Genomic DNA, 14,572 nt, shown 5'->3' on the forward strand with positions numbered 1-14,572 from the left:
ATTTCCAGGATAACTATCTCTTTACAGTTCACAAGTATCCAACACTCAATATTTAAATTCCCTCTTCTTTTGGATGAGTTTGAAGACATGATTTCCCTTTGAGGAGTCTGTTTCTGTTCATCAATGACAACCAGTGGAACAAGTCCACTGAGATTCAAAGTGTAGAAACAATCCAGTGGGCGTGAGACAGAAGTTTGACATTTCTAAGTTGCTACCTTGAGGCCAGGTGTCGTGCTGAATTATAGTCAACAGTTTAACTATCCATATCCACCTGTATGTGTTTCAGATGGGTCTCTGCAAGTCATAGTCATCATCAGGTGAAATCAATTAAAAACTTCAGATGACACACATGAATCACAGGAAGTCATTTCCTTTGTGTTTGACTGATTCAATAATTGGTGGGAAGGCCTTCAGTGAGGAATCTGTAGCGGTAATTATGTGAGAGTCACTTCTTGGCATTTGATATATATACTTTTGATGGCTGGGCTCAAACTGGTTTTGTGCAATAATTAAGTCTTAGTCATTATAAGCATACCTTTTATTGATATTCAAGAGCACCGCCAAGAAAATCTCATGCAACACGAGTTATTAAATAACAGCAGATCAATTTCATTCAAACTACTGAACTGCTGTCAAAGAAAGCCTAAAGGTCAATGAGGTCACATCTTGATGGTTAAAAACGTTGCTGCTTCTTTAATTCACATTCTCAGAATATTCATTTCTTAATCGGATGTTTTTGTAAAGGAACATAGTCAGCAGAATTGTGTATTATATGTGTCCTATATGTCCATATAATGTACTATATACCAATAGTATAATATTAATTCAAAAAAGACAATACAGCAGTTTAACAAACACACAACCAACTTCTTTAAATTGTGCAAGAAAACATATTAAAACTGGCAGTTAGTCTCTACTTTCTTAATGCTAACGATGAACTTGTCAATAAACATATCCATCCATCCATAACAATTCGTTATTGATTGGTGCATGAAAAGTGAAACTGACGAGCTCATCGACTTTATGAAAATTGAAATGATTCAACGAAAAGCCAGCTGGCCAATCCCAACCTTCCTCAGCGTATCCCGAGTTTATTCTTTGTTCCCACTTTGGCTGCTTAATCTCCAGAAAATAGGAAAACATTTAGCAGTTAATAATTATAATAATAATAATAATGCATTTAATTCATATAGCGCTTTTTGTGATACTCAAAGACACTTTACAATAACATAATTATCACATCCTAAAAGCTAAAAAAATAAGAATAACTAAAATACAGGTAAAACAAATAGGGACTTTGTCAGATGCTCGGACCCTAATAAATAAAATAAAATAATAAAAACATAGAGCAAACAATCACACATTAAAAACAGTTCTGAACAGGTGGGTTTTGATTTGCGATTTGAATAATTAAAGATCAGTGCAGTCTCTGATGGGTTTGGGGAGAGAGTTCCAGAGGGAGGGGGCAGATATAGGGAAGGCTCTGTCACCCCACGGTGCTTGGTCCTATGTGGGATGGAGCAGGAGATCATCAGAGGAGATGGAGTGTGGTGGTGGAGCAGGTCTGAGGTAGGAGGGGGCCTGATGGAGTGTGGTGGTGGAGCAGGTCTGTGAGGTAGGAGGGGGCCTGATGGAGTGTGGTGGTGGAGCAGGTCTGAGGTAGGAGGGGGCCTGATGGAGTGTGGTGGTGGAGCAGGTCTGAGGTAGGAGGGGGCCTGATGGAGTGTGGTAGTGGAGCAGGTCTGTGAGGTAGGAGGGGGCCTGATGGAGTGTGGTGGTGGAGCAGGTCTATGAGGTAGGAGGGGGCCTGATGGAGTGTGGTGGTGGAGCAGGTCTGTGAGGTAGGAGGGGGCCTGATGGAGTGTGGTGGTGGAACAGGTCTGTGAGGTAGGAGGGGGCCTGATGGAGTGTGGTGGTGGAGCAGGTCTGAGGTAGGAGGGGGCCTGATGGAGTGTGGTGGTGGAGCAGGTCTGAGAGGTAGGAGGGGGCCTGGTGGAGTGTGGTGGTGGAGCAGGTCTGTGAGGTAGGAGGGGGCCTGGTGGAGTGTGGTGGTGGAGCAGGTCTGTGAGGTAGGAGGGGGCCTGGTGGAGTGTGGTGGTGGAGCAGGTCTGAGGTAGGAGGGGGCCTGGTGGAGTGTGGTGGTGGAGCAGGTCTGAGGTAGGAGGGGGCCTGGTGGAGTGTGGTGGTGGAGCAGGTCTGAGAGGTAGGAGGGGGCCTGATGGAGTTTGGTGGTGGAGCAGGTCTGTGAGGTAGGAAGGGGCCTGATGGAGTGTGGTGGTGGAGCAGGTCTATGAGGTAGGAGGGGGCCTGGTGGAGTGTCGTGGTGGAGCAGGTCTGTGAGGTAGGAGGGGGCCTGATGGAGTGTGGTGGTGGAGCAGGTCTGTGAGGTAGGAGGGGGCCTGGTGGAGTGTGGTGGTGGAGCAGGTCTGAGAGGTAGGAGGGGGCCTGATGGAGTGTGGTGGTGGAGCAGGTCTATGAGGTAGGAGGGGGCCTGGTGGAGTGTGGTGGTGGAGCAGGTCTGTGAGGTAGGAGGGGGCCTGATGGAGTATGGTGGTGGAGCAGGTCTGAGGTAGGAGGGGGCCTGATGGAGTATGGTGGTGGAGCAGGTCTGAGGTAGGAGGGGGCCTGATGGAGTGTGGTGGTGGAGCAGGTCTGAGGTAGGAGGGGGCCTGATGGAGTATGGTGGTGGAGCAGGTCTGAGGTAGGAGGGGGCCTGATGGAGTGTGGTGGTGGAGCAGGTCTGAGAGGTAGGAGGGGGCCTGATGGAGTGTGGTGGTGGAGCAGGTCTGAGAGGTAGGAGGGGGCCTGATGGAGTGTGGTGGTGGAACAGGTCTGAGAGGTAGGAGGGGGCCTGAAGGAGTATGGTGGTGGAGCAGGTCTGAGGTAGGAGGGGGCCTGATGGAGTGTGGTGGTGGAGCACGTCTGAGAGGTAGGAGGGGGCCTGATGGAGTGTGGTGGTGGAGCAGGTCTGTGAGGTAGGAGGGGGCCTGATGGAGTGTGGTGGTGGAACAGGTCTGAGAGGTAGGAGGGGGCCTGAAGGAGTATGGTGGTGGAGCAGGTCTGAGGTAGGAGGGGGCCTGATGGAGTGTGGTGGTGGAGCAGGTCTGAGAGGTAGGAGGGGGCCTGATAGGAGTGTGGTGGTGGGAGCAGGTCTGAGAGGTACGAGGGGGCCTGATGGAGTGTGGTGGTGGAGCAGGTCTGAGAGGTAGGAGGGGGGCCTGATGGAGTGTGGTGGTGGAGCAGGTCTGAGGTAGGAGGGGGCCTGGTGGAGTGTGGTGGTGGAGCAGGTCTGAGAGGTAGGAGGGGGCCTGATGGAGTGTGGTGGTGGAGCAGGTCTGTGAGGTAGGAGGGGGCCTGATGGAGTGTGGTGGTGGAAGCAGGTCTGAGGTAGGAGGTGGCCTGATGGAGTGTGGTGGTGGAGGCAGGTCTGAGGTAGGAGGGGGCCTGATGGAGTATGGTGGTGGAGCAGGTCTGAGGTAGAAGGGGGCCTGATGGAGTGTGGTGGTGGAGCAGGTCTGAGAGGTAGGAGGGGGCCTGATGGAGTGTGGTGGTGGAGCAGGTCTGAGAGGTAGGAGGGGCCTGATGGAGTGTGGTGGTGGAACAGTCTGAGAGGTAGGAGGGGGCCTGAAGGAAGTATGGTGGTGGAAGCAGGTCTGACGGTAGGAGGGGGCCTGATGGAGTGTGGTGGTGGAGCACGTCTGAGAGGTAGGAGGGGGCCTGATGGAGTGTGGTGGTGGAGCAGGTCTGTGAGGTAGGAGGGGGGCCTGATGGAGTGTGGTGGTGGAACATGTCTGAGAGGTAGGAGGGGCCTGAAGGAGTAATGGTGTGGGAGCAGGTCTGAGGTAGGAGGGGCCTGATGGAGTGTGGTGGTGGAGCAGGTCTGAGAGGTAGGAGGGGGCCTGATGGAGTGTGGTGGTGGAGCAGGTCTGAGAGGTAGGAGGGGGGCACTGATGGAGTGTGGTGGTGGAGCAGGTCTGAGAGGTAGGAGGGGGCCCTGATGGAGTGTGGTGGTGGAGCAGGTCTGAGGTAGGAGGGGGCCTGGTGGAGTGTAGGTGGTGGAGCAGGTCTGAGAGGTAGGAGGGGGGCCTGATGGAGTGTGGTGGTGGAGCAGGTCTGTGAGGTAGGAGGGGGCCTGATGGAGTGTGGTGGTGGAGCAGGTCTGTGAGGTAGGAGGGGGGCCTGGTGGAGTTGTGGTGGTGGAGCAGGTCTGTGAGGTAGGAGGGGGGTCTGATGGAGTTGTGTGGTGGAGCAGGTCTGTGAGGTAGGAGGGGGCCTGGTGGAGTGTGGTGGTGAGCAGGTCTGTGAGGTAGGAGGGGGCCTGGTGGAGTGTGGTGGTGGAGCAGGTCTGAGGTAGGAGGGGGCCTGGTGGAGTGTGGTGGTGGAGCAGGTCTGAGTAGGAGGGGGCCTGGTGGAGTGTGGTGGTGGAGCAGGTCTGAGAGGTAGGAGGGGGCCTGATGGAGTTTGGTGGTGGAGCAGGTCTGTGAGGTAGGAGGGGGCCTGATGGAGTGTGGTGGTGGAGCAGGTCTATGAGGTAGGAGGGGGCCTGGTGGAGTGTCGTGGTGGAGCAGGTCTGTGAGGTAGGAGGGGGCCTGATGGAGTGTGGTGGTGGAGCAGGTCTGTGAGGTAGGAGGGGGCCTGGTGGAGTGTGGTGGTGGAGCAGGTCTGAGAGGTAGGAGGGGGGCCTGATGGAGTGTGGTGGTGGAGCAGGTCTATGAGGTAGGAGGGGGCCTGGTGGAGTGTGGTGGTGGAGCAGGTCTGTGAGGTAGGAGGGGGCCTGATGGAGTGTGGTGGTGGAGCAGGTCTGAGGTAGGAGGGGCCTGATGGAGTATGGTGGTGGAGCAGGTCTGAGGTAGGAGGGGGCCTGATGGAGTGTGGTGGTGGAGCAGGTCTGAGAGGTAGGAGGGGGCCTGGTGGAGTGTGTGGTGGAGCAGGTCTGTGAGGTAGGAGGGGGCCTGATGGAGTGTGGTGGTGGAGCAGGTCTGAGGTAGTAGGGGGCCTGATGGAGTATGGTGGTGGAGCAGGTCTGAGGTAGGAGGGGGCCTGATGGAGTGTGGTGGTGGAGCAGGTCTGAGAGGTAGGAGGGGGCCTGGTGGAGTGTGGTGGTGGAGCAGGTCTGTGAGGTAGGAGGGGGCCTGATGGAGTGTGGTGGTGGAGCAGGTCTGAGGTAGTAGGGGGCCTGATGGAGTATGGTGGTGGAGCAGGTCTGAGGTAGGAGGGGGCCTGATGGAGTGTGGTGGTGGAGCAGGTCTGTGAGGTAGGAGGGGGCCTGATGGAGTGTGGTGGTGGAGCAGGTCTGTGAGGTAGGAGGGGGCCTGATGGAGTGTGGTGGTGGAGCAGGTCTGAGGTAGGAGGGGGCCTGATGGAGTGTGGTGGTGGAGCAGGTCTGAGGTAGGAGGGGGCCTGATGGAGTGTGGTGGTGGAGCAGGTCTGTGAGGTAGGAGGGGGCCTGATGGAGTGTGGTGGTGGAGCAGGTCTGTGAGGTAGGAGGGGGCCTGGTGGAGTGTGGTGGTGGAGCAGGTCTGTGAGGTAGGAGGGGGCCTGGTGGAGTGTGGTGGTGGAGCAGGTCTGTGAGGTCGGAGGGGGGCCTGATGGAGTGTGGTGGTGGAGCAGGTCTGTGAGGTAGGAGGGGGGCCTGATGGAGTGTGGTGGTGGAGCAGGTCTGTGAGGTAGGAGGGGGCCTGGTGGAGTGTGGTGGTGGAGCAGGTCTGTGAGGTAGGAGGGGGCCTGGTGGAGTGTGGTGGTGGAGCAGGTCTGTGAGGTAGGAGGGGGCCTGATTCTGGAGGGCTTTGTGAGTGAGGAGAAGGACTTTGTATTGGATCCGTTGTGGGACGGGGAGCCAGTGAAGGTTCTGGAGAACAGGGGTCTGGGAGTGGGTGAGCAGGCTAGCAGCAGAGTTCTGGATGTATTGGAGTTTGTTTTGGATTTTGGAAGATGTGCCATAAAGAATATTATTGCAATAGTCAATTCTGGAGGTGATGAAGGCGTGGATTAAAGTTTCAGCAGCAGATGAGGATGTGATGGGCGGAGACGGGCTGAGATGTTTTTTAGGTGGAAGAAGGAGGTTCTGGTGATTTGTTTGACGTGATGTTCAAATGAGAGGTTTCTGTCAAACATGACTCCGAGGTTGAAGATGTGAGGGGAGGGAGACAGAGTGGAGTTATCGATGGTGATGCAGAAGTTGTGACTGGTTTTGGTGAGAGATTTGGGGCCGATGATGATCATATTCGATTTATCACAGTTGAGTTTGAGAAAGTTGGTTTTCATCCATGATTTAATGTCAGTGAGGCAGTTGGTCAGAGTGGAGTGAGGAGTAGTGGTAATGGCTTTTGTGGAGATGTAGAGCTGGACATCATCAGCGTAGCAGTGGAAGAGGAGACCGTGATGACGTATGATGTTTCCAAGAGGGAGCAGGTAGAGGATGAACAGAAGAGGACCAAGCACCGAACCCTGAGACAGAGGAGCAGTGGAGGAGGTGCAGTTGTTGATGCTGATGAATTGTTGTCTGTTTGTTAGATATGATTTGAGCCAGGAGAGAGCAGTTCCGGTGATGTTGAGGGACGATTCGAGGCAGGAGAGAAGGATGTTGTGGTTGATGGTGCCGAAGGCTGCAGTGAGATCCAGGAGAAGGAGAATGTTGAGGTGGCCAGAGTCTGAGGAGAGGAGGAGGTCATTGGTGACTTTGAGAAGGGCTGTTTCGGTGCTGTGAGCGGAAACCAGATTGAAATGGCTCGAACAGATCGTTGGAGATGAGGTGAGTTTTGAGTTGTGCAGCGACGACGCGTTCCAGTGTTAATTCTTGTTACACAAGAATGAAGCAGGACTGCTTTGAATCACGTCACTTTGCACAGAACCGGCTAATTGGTCTTCACCTGAGTCGACCTGTGCACACCTATAGTCTCTAACTCCAAACAGGGTTAGGGGTTATGTCAGAGATCCTGAGTGTCTTCATTTTTAAAAGCTACTGTTGATTTAGGCCGACCCTGAAGACAAAAACAACCGTGTTTCGGACCACCAGAGTCTGTTTAGAGAGCCTCTCATTGTACTGCCGCATGCTCTGATTGTCTGGTGTTGCAGGTCGTCGGACCTGATGACAGGCATTAAGAATTAAGAATAACTATGACCAAATGTATTCTGGCTGGTGAACCCCACACCCACACACACACTGTTCCCCCTGACTAGTTCCCATGCATTCTTTCTGGCCTCAGAAACCCAATATACCCCTGTTGGTGTGTCCACAGATCCTCAGTGTGGCCTTTCCGCCGTGCCAGCTGCCTTGGCCTCCTTCAGCCAAATGGAATGTTAAGCCCCACTTGTGGCTGGCTTTGTCCCCCGTCATGCAAAGCAAACAAAAGGCAAAGTGGCTTTTCATTGTATTAGGGAAGTCCAATACCCCCAAATCCTCCTTCTCACCCATTTTTCCCTCAAAAGAACGTGTGCAGCGGAAAGTGTGACACAACACACCACACAACGACACCCATGGGCCTGCACGGCTGTAGGGTTAGGGTGTTTGCATGCACACAGGAGTGCCATGTTCCTCTTTTGCTGCTCGCACACACACACACACACACACACACACACACACACACACACACACACACACACACACACACACACACTCTAATACCTGAGCCATACCTGGCAGCCACGCCTTCTGTCTGATTGATCTATTATTATGCCATTGTTGACAACCCACATACCTCAAATACTCATTCATACCAGAGCAAAGTTACCAAACCTCTTTATCGAGAGAACCTCTTACTAAAAACAGACATAACATTGACAATGTGTATTTATTTTTTCAAAACGGTATGCATGGCTGGAGTGAATCAGATTTTTTTCTTATGAATAATGTCAAGTTTATTTCATTTTTATGAAAAAAAAGACAATGAATATTGCTTTTCAGAGAGCAAGCACCTCGTGTAAAAACTAAAGTCCAAAGCTGATTTGATGTGGAACAGCGGGTCAACTTTATGAAGACTGATTTTGACTTTTTAGTCTAATATATGTTCCGATACAACAACATATCCAAACTTCAACCGTCATAATTATTACATCTGCCGTGGCGCTTTGTCACAACAACTGTTGTTTTGGTGCATTTTCTCGAACTACTGGTGCAGATGTTTTTCTTGCGAGTATAACCTTTTAATATACCAACATTTTTGTGAAATATCAGGATTTGCAATAACAGACCTCTATTGTCACCAAAGAGCCACCTACAGGGCCCAGCAATGTAATTTACTAAACAATGTACCCCTGATGCAAAACCAATGTTTGTAAACAGTGGTTTGCTCGTCTTGATGATGAAATTATATATTTTAGCATCATAGTCCTTTCAAACAATGGGAGGGCCCTCCTTCTCACTGAAATGAAATGAGTATGTTGATATGTTAGTTTCTGCTATTTGAGGAATACATAGTGATGCATCTAAAACAGAATAAATACATGGGCAGCACATTCTGGGAAGTATATTTCTGATCCCCTTTTGGTGACTTGTGTTCTTGTTTTCTCTGATATTCAATAGCCAATGTCGCGTGAGTTTCCCTTGGCAGTGTTCAACTTGTTTATCCAGAATGAGCATGCTGATGATCATTGTGACTTCATTATTCCAGAAAACCAGTTTGAGTCCAGATGTCTGACAGATATCTCCAACAAATAATTCAACATCATTATTAAAAATAGAGTAAAGATGAGCCTCTGCTGTTTTAGCCCCAAAGACAACGATTTTAGTATTTTCTTTATTTAATAGATACAACTTCTAGTTCACCTTCCCATTTATTTGGTCACGGCAGTGGTGCTATTCAATTTTTCAATTCAGTTTATTTTGTATAGCCCAATATCACAAATTACAAATTATCCTCAGAGGGCTTTACAATCTGTACACATACGACATCCCTGACCTTTGACCTCACATCGGATCAGGAAAAACTCAGGAAAAGCAACAGAGGAGGATCCCTCTCCCCGGATGGACAGATGAATAGATGTCATGTGACCAGATGAACAGAGTTACAGAGTTACATAAACACATTACACGACTCCGGGGAGGAAGCAGAGTTAATAAGGTGCAATGGAGAGATGTAAATTCATCCATAAGGAGAGAGAGAAGAGGAGATAGGTGCTCAGTGTATCCTAAAACATCCCCAGCAGCCTATAAGCCTATAGCAGCATATCAAGGGGCTGGACCAGGGCAAACCTGATTCAGCCCTAACTATAAGCACTATTAAAGAGGAAAGTCTTAAGTCTATTCTTGAATGAGGTGACTGTGTCTGCCTCCCGGACTGAAAGTGGAAGCTGGTTCCATAAAAGAGGAGCTTGATAACTGAAGGCTCTGGCTCCCATCCTACTTTTTAGGACTCTAGGAACCACAAGTAGCCCCGCATTTAGTGAGCGCAGCTCTCTAGTGGGGCAATATGGTACTACAAGCTCCTTAAGATATGATGGTGCATCACCAATCAAGGCTTTGTAGGTGAGGAGAAGAATTATAAATGTGATTCTTGATTTTACAGGGAGCCAGTGCAGAGCAGCTAATACAGGAGTCATGTGATCTCTTTTCTTAGTTTGTGTGAGTACACGAGCTGCAGCATTCTGGATCAACTGGAGGGATTTAAGAGACTTATTAGAGCAGCCTGATAATAAGGAGTTGCAGTAATCTAGTCTGGAAGTAACAAACGCCTGAACCAGCTTTTCTGCATCTTTCACAAGTGCATTCAAGTCTTTTGAAACATAGTCATAGTAGTAGTGAAAGTGCAATATGAAACTGAATATCATCCATATAATTAAGACAAACAATGAATAAATGTGGCTAAAGGGAGCGCCTAGAGGTCACAAAGAAGAGGTCCGAAGATGGAGCCTTGAGGAACTCCACATCCAGCTTGATCGCTCAGATATGTAGCCGCCAATTCAAACAAAGTATTCCTCATCTTTTAGATTAATTAATCGAATCATGTCAGATAGACCAGGCTGGGTTGTATAAGGTCATAACAAGTCTTTCATGTGGTGGTTTTATTTAATTGTACATGTTATATAAAGGTGGATCATACTGTATATCATTCCCTGTAAATTCACTTTAAAAACTGCAAATAGAGGACTTTTATACATATGAATTCTGCTGAAATATTTCCCCACGTTGAGGTGATCTGGTGAGAGGATTTATTCCCGGCTAATTATACTAGACGGTGGTTCTGGGAAATGATCAGCTATGAAGAAGATGGTGTAATTATTATGCATTAGATAATTAGTACTTATGACACAACAGAAGAAAGGGGAAATGATGTTCTCTTTTGTTAACAAGTGACCTCACATATCTCTGCTCTTTGGAATTAGGTAGCAAACACACATGCTCATGAAATGTGCCAACACACACACATGCTCATGAAATGTGCCAACACACACACATGCTCATGAAATGTGTCAACACACACACACACATGCTCATGAAATGTGCCAACACACACACATGCTCATGAAATGTGCCAACACACCCACACATGAAGACGTGGTGCCACCATTTCCTTGTCCCAAGGGTATAAATTGCATTACTTGCAGTCAGTGAAGGCAGCCTCCTCACAGGTTAGACACCGACACATCACTCACAATGTGGACCTTCATCGTAGTTTCTGTCCTTCTGACAGGTAAGATCATTGATCTCCTATTTGTAAATATGGACTGAGTTTGTAGTGTATTGATGATGTTGATTATTAATCATGGAACCACATGTTGTTTGCAGCTGGACTCAGAGCGCAGGACTATGACAACAGTCTGAGAGGCATTTTGTATCATGCTTGTCCAGAAGAACACGTTGTGTCTCAGATTAATAGGTAAACTTGCACGTGAATATGAAACCATTGAAATAACTTCTAAATCCAAAGTCATTATTCTGCACATTATTATTTACTATCATACATTCACACCATATATTTCCCTGTTTCTACTGATCCTTGCATTAAATCATATTTCATTCTTGTTAAAGCTCCTACAGTGACAATGACCAAGATCGCCAATGGAAGATTGAGTGCAAGTCTTTGGGCACCACCTCAAACTGCTCCTGGTCCAGTTCCCAGGACTTATTTGAGAAAGAACTCAGCTACAATTGCCCGGCCAATCATGTGGTTGCTGGCGTCTTCAGCAATTACAACAACGTAGAAGGAGGCAGAAGGTTGGTAGTTTGTTGTAATTATGCATTGAAATATTAAGGCTGTTGATTGTAGGACTTTGAAGTTACATGATTTTCAAGCACATTTATACTTCATTGGAAGTGAGATGATGAGTTCATCTCTCATAACAACGTCTTACACCAGCTTGAGGGAAGAGCTTTGCTCTTCAGACTGAGATCAGAAGTCCATCACGCACCTCAATGACTTCATGCTTTCCTGTCATTAATGAACAGTGTCCCTCTTCTCAACAGTTGTATCATAGTCAAGTTTCAGGACTTGAGTCAATGTTAAACTCTCAGTGACTTAAAGACATAATTAATAATGTTAAATTGTTTGATCTGGTCTTGTTTCAGTTGGAAATTCCTCTGCTGCTCTGCTCCAAACTTGATAACATTTGAATGTCGTAAAACTCCGATGGTCAACTACTGGAGCGAAGACTTCAACTGGCAACTTCCTGTAGGCCACTTCCTCACAGGAGTCCAGACCCACCTCAAGAACAATGACAATGGGTAAATATACTATGTTTCTACTTTTGACCTTTATTAATGTTACATGTTCATGTTTGCAGACATTAAATGAAATGAATAGTCAACATGTGTATTGTGTTTACTACCACTGCTGCCAGTTGAGTTATGCCTGTATTGATGAAATTATGAACAATAACTTTCACTTTCTAATGACATTGCATTTTTAATTGACAGAGATCATCGCTGGAGTTTCAATTTCTGCAAAGGAAAAACACAAGGTAATTAGTTTCATTGGCTATGATTATATATATACAGTATATACAGTGTATGTCTTTGTGTGTGTATATGTGTTATCAGTAGACCAACTTAATCTGACTAAAGCTGTTTTATTCTCTTTATAGATACCCAGACAGTGAACTCACAAATCCTCACAGCAAACCAACAAGTAGAAGACAATTTAGTAGAAGGAGATGTTTTTGTCTCAAACACGAGGAATGCAAGAATCTGTAAAAACTGCAGATGGCCAAAGTTACTGAAGACAGTTAAAGTTCCATATGTCCTGAGTGGTTCCTTTACCCGTCCAGAAAAGATCCAGATTGAAAATGCAATCAGCGCCTTCCACATGAGCACCTGCATCCGGTTTGTTACTCGTACGGGCCAGACCGACTACATCAGCATAGTGAAACTCAACGGATGTTGGTCGTGGGTTGGGCGAACTGGAAGGTCCCAATATTTATCTCTGGGTACAGGATGCCTTCAAAAGGGCATCATTCAGCATGAGCTCATCCACGCACTCGGCTTCTGGCACGAGCAAAGTAGAAATGACCGGGACGCTTTCATCAGGATCAACTTTGGAAACATCCTGAAAGGACGAGAAAGAAACTTTAAGCGGATGGACACAAACAACCTCAATGTCCCATACGACTACACCTCTGTAATGCATTACGCACCCAAAGACTTCTCAAAGAATTCAGGAGATACCATCACTCCCATCGACGCCTCAGCACAAATAGGCCAGAGGGACGGCATGTCAGAGAATGACATTCTGAAGATCAACAAGCTGTATGTCTGCAGTAAGTATACCAATAAAGCAGTTAGATCAATAGGGAATATCTTAACCATGTTAACTGTAACTCACCCAGTAAACGTACCTTCCTCTTACAGCGGATTACCTCCCTGCATTCAGCGAGTGGGACAATACGTTGGGGAACACGTTCAGTCACACTTGTCCTAACGGCCAAGCTGTATCTGGCATTACAAGGTAGGCAAATCAAGTTAGGTTTATACATTATTCCTCAACATATTTATCCATAACTGTAGTTTTATTTTGTTGAGTGTTAGGTTTTCTCACATGCTGATTTCTTTCCACAATAGTCTCTACAATAACGACAAAAAAGATCGACTTTGGGCGTTTTCGTGCAAGGCTTTCAACTTAAAAAGAACCTGCAAGTGGTCGAGGCCTGTGAACGAACATTGGGCATCAATGAACTTCAGATGTGGACAAAATGAAGTGATCGCAGGCGTCTACAGTGATCACAGCAACCTCTTCCAGGACAGGAAGTAAGTTATTTGTCTTTGCCTTAATAATACAAAAAGATAGAGAAAAAATTGTACCATTAATGTCTCCCAATTTACATTCTGTATACCACCAATTTCCATCAATAAATACATTAAAAAAAATAATAATAATAAAAAAGAAAATCAATAAGATAATTTTGAAGAAATGAACATTAAAACAATCCTGGTGTTTTCTAAATTAACATGGCTGTGGATGTATATGAACACAATATTCTTCCATTTCAGATGGAGCTTTAACTGCTGCAGTTCTCCTGGTTTTATCACATCCGACTGCCAAACAGTGAAGGACGTCAACTACTACAAGGAATACTTCAGCTGGACGGTCGCCAGCAACCACTTCCTGACCGGAGTGACAAGCTCCTTTGATATAAACACTCGGTAAGATCCATAGTAACAGCTTATGTTGAGGCTTTTGAACTTGGATTAACTTCCATGTGTGTTAATGCTCTGGACGTCATTGTTTCCCGTTGACAGTGACCGTCGGTGGAGTCTGAACTACTGCCAGGGCAACGGTCATGAAGCATGAATGAGAAGATGTAATAAAGTGATTGCTGTTGCATCTCCACTGTGTGCTGTGAGCTCTGATGTAAACCTTCTAAATGTATATGTGTGAGCTGCTGCTGGTTGGACTGAGACTCACTGATACTTAATTATGTAGATATCGGTACTTGGACAAAACTCTTGTAAATAAAGTCAACATGAATTATAATATCTGAGTTTCTTGGTCAATCAACACACCTCTTTCCTGTCTCCTTAATGGAATCCTGGAAAAGAAATCCTGCTGAATAAAGAGAGACCTCATGTTGATGGATCAGCATGAATATTAATTCATGAAGCATGGATTACTATTGCATACACAAATCATTTGGAAACTAATTCATGTTCAGTCTCCATACAAAGACGGTTAAATATAAATGAACACCATGGAGCTTTCAGAAATCAATTTCCACCAAATAAGTTCAATATGATCCATATGCTGAACGTTTATCCATATGCTGAACGTTTATCCATATGATTCATGTGGTGAACATTTATCCATATGATCCATATGCTGACCGTTTATCCATATGATCCATATGCTGAACGTTTATCTATATGATCCATATGCTGAACGTTTATCCATATGATCCATATGCTGACCGTTTATCCATATGATCCATATGCTGAACGTTTATCCATATGATCCATATGCTGAACGTTTATCCATATGATCCATATGCTGAACGTTTATCCATATGATTCATGTGGTGAACATTTATCCATATGATCCATATGCTGACCGTTTATCCATATGATCCATATGCTGAACATTTATCCATATGATCCATATGCTGAACGTTTATCTATATGATCCATATGCTGACCGTTTATCCATAT

General features: G+C 46.9%; 2 protein-coding genes across 2 annotated transcripts in view; both read left to right on the forward strand.

The window, feature by feature from the left end:
- Nucleotides 1-7,303, forward strand: part of LOC117731138 (clumping factor A-like) — a 32,182-nt gene extending 24,879 nt beyond the window's left edge. Inside the window, exon 3 of the mRNA XM_034533294.1 lies at nt 7,239-7,303. Coding sequence (XP_034389185.1) covers nt 7,239-7,303 — 65 coding nt within the window. The remainder of the gene's footprint in view (nt 1-7,238) is intronic.
- Nucleotides 7,304-11,063: 3,760 nt separating this feature from the next.
- On the forward strand, nt 11,064-13,818 carry LOC117731139 (low choriolytic enzyme-like; the record flags this gene model as incomplete). Its single annotated transcript, XM_034533295.1, has 8 exons — nt 11,064-11,152; nt 11,504-11,659; nt 11,852-11,895; nt 12,019-12,690; nt 12,782-12,878; nt 12,992-13,177; nt 13,421-13,573; nt 13,670-13,818. Coding segments are annotated over 8 exons (1,449 nt in total), but the record flags the coding sequence as incomplete, so codon positions are not given.
- Between the last annotated feature and the right edge of the window lie 754 nt (nt 13,819-14,572).

Source organism: Cyclopterus lumpus, chromosome 5, assembly GCF_009769545.1.
Source record: "Cyclopterus lumpus isolate fCycLum1 chromosome 5, fCycLum1.pri, whole genome shotgun sequence".
Lineage (NCBI taxonomy): Eukaryota > Metazoa > Chordata > Actinopteri > Perciformes > Cyclopteridae > Cyclopterus > Cyclopterus lumpus.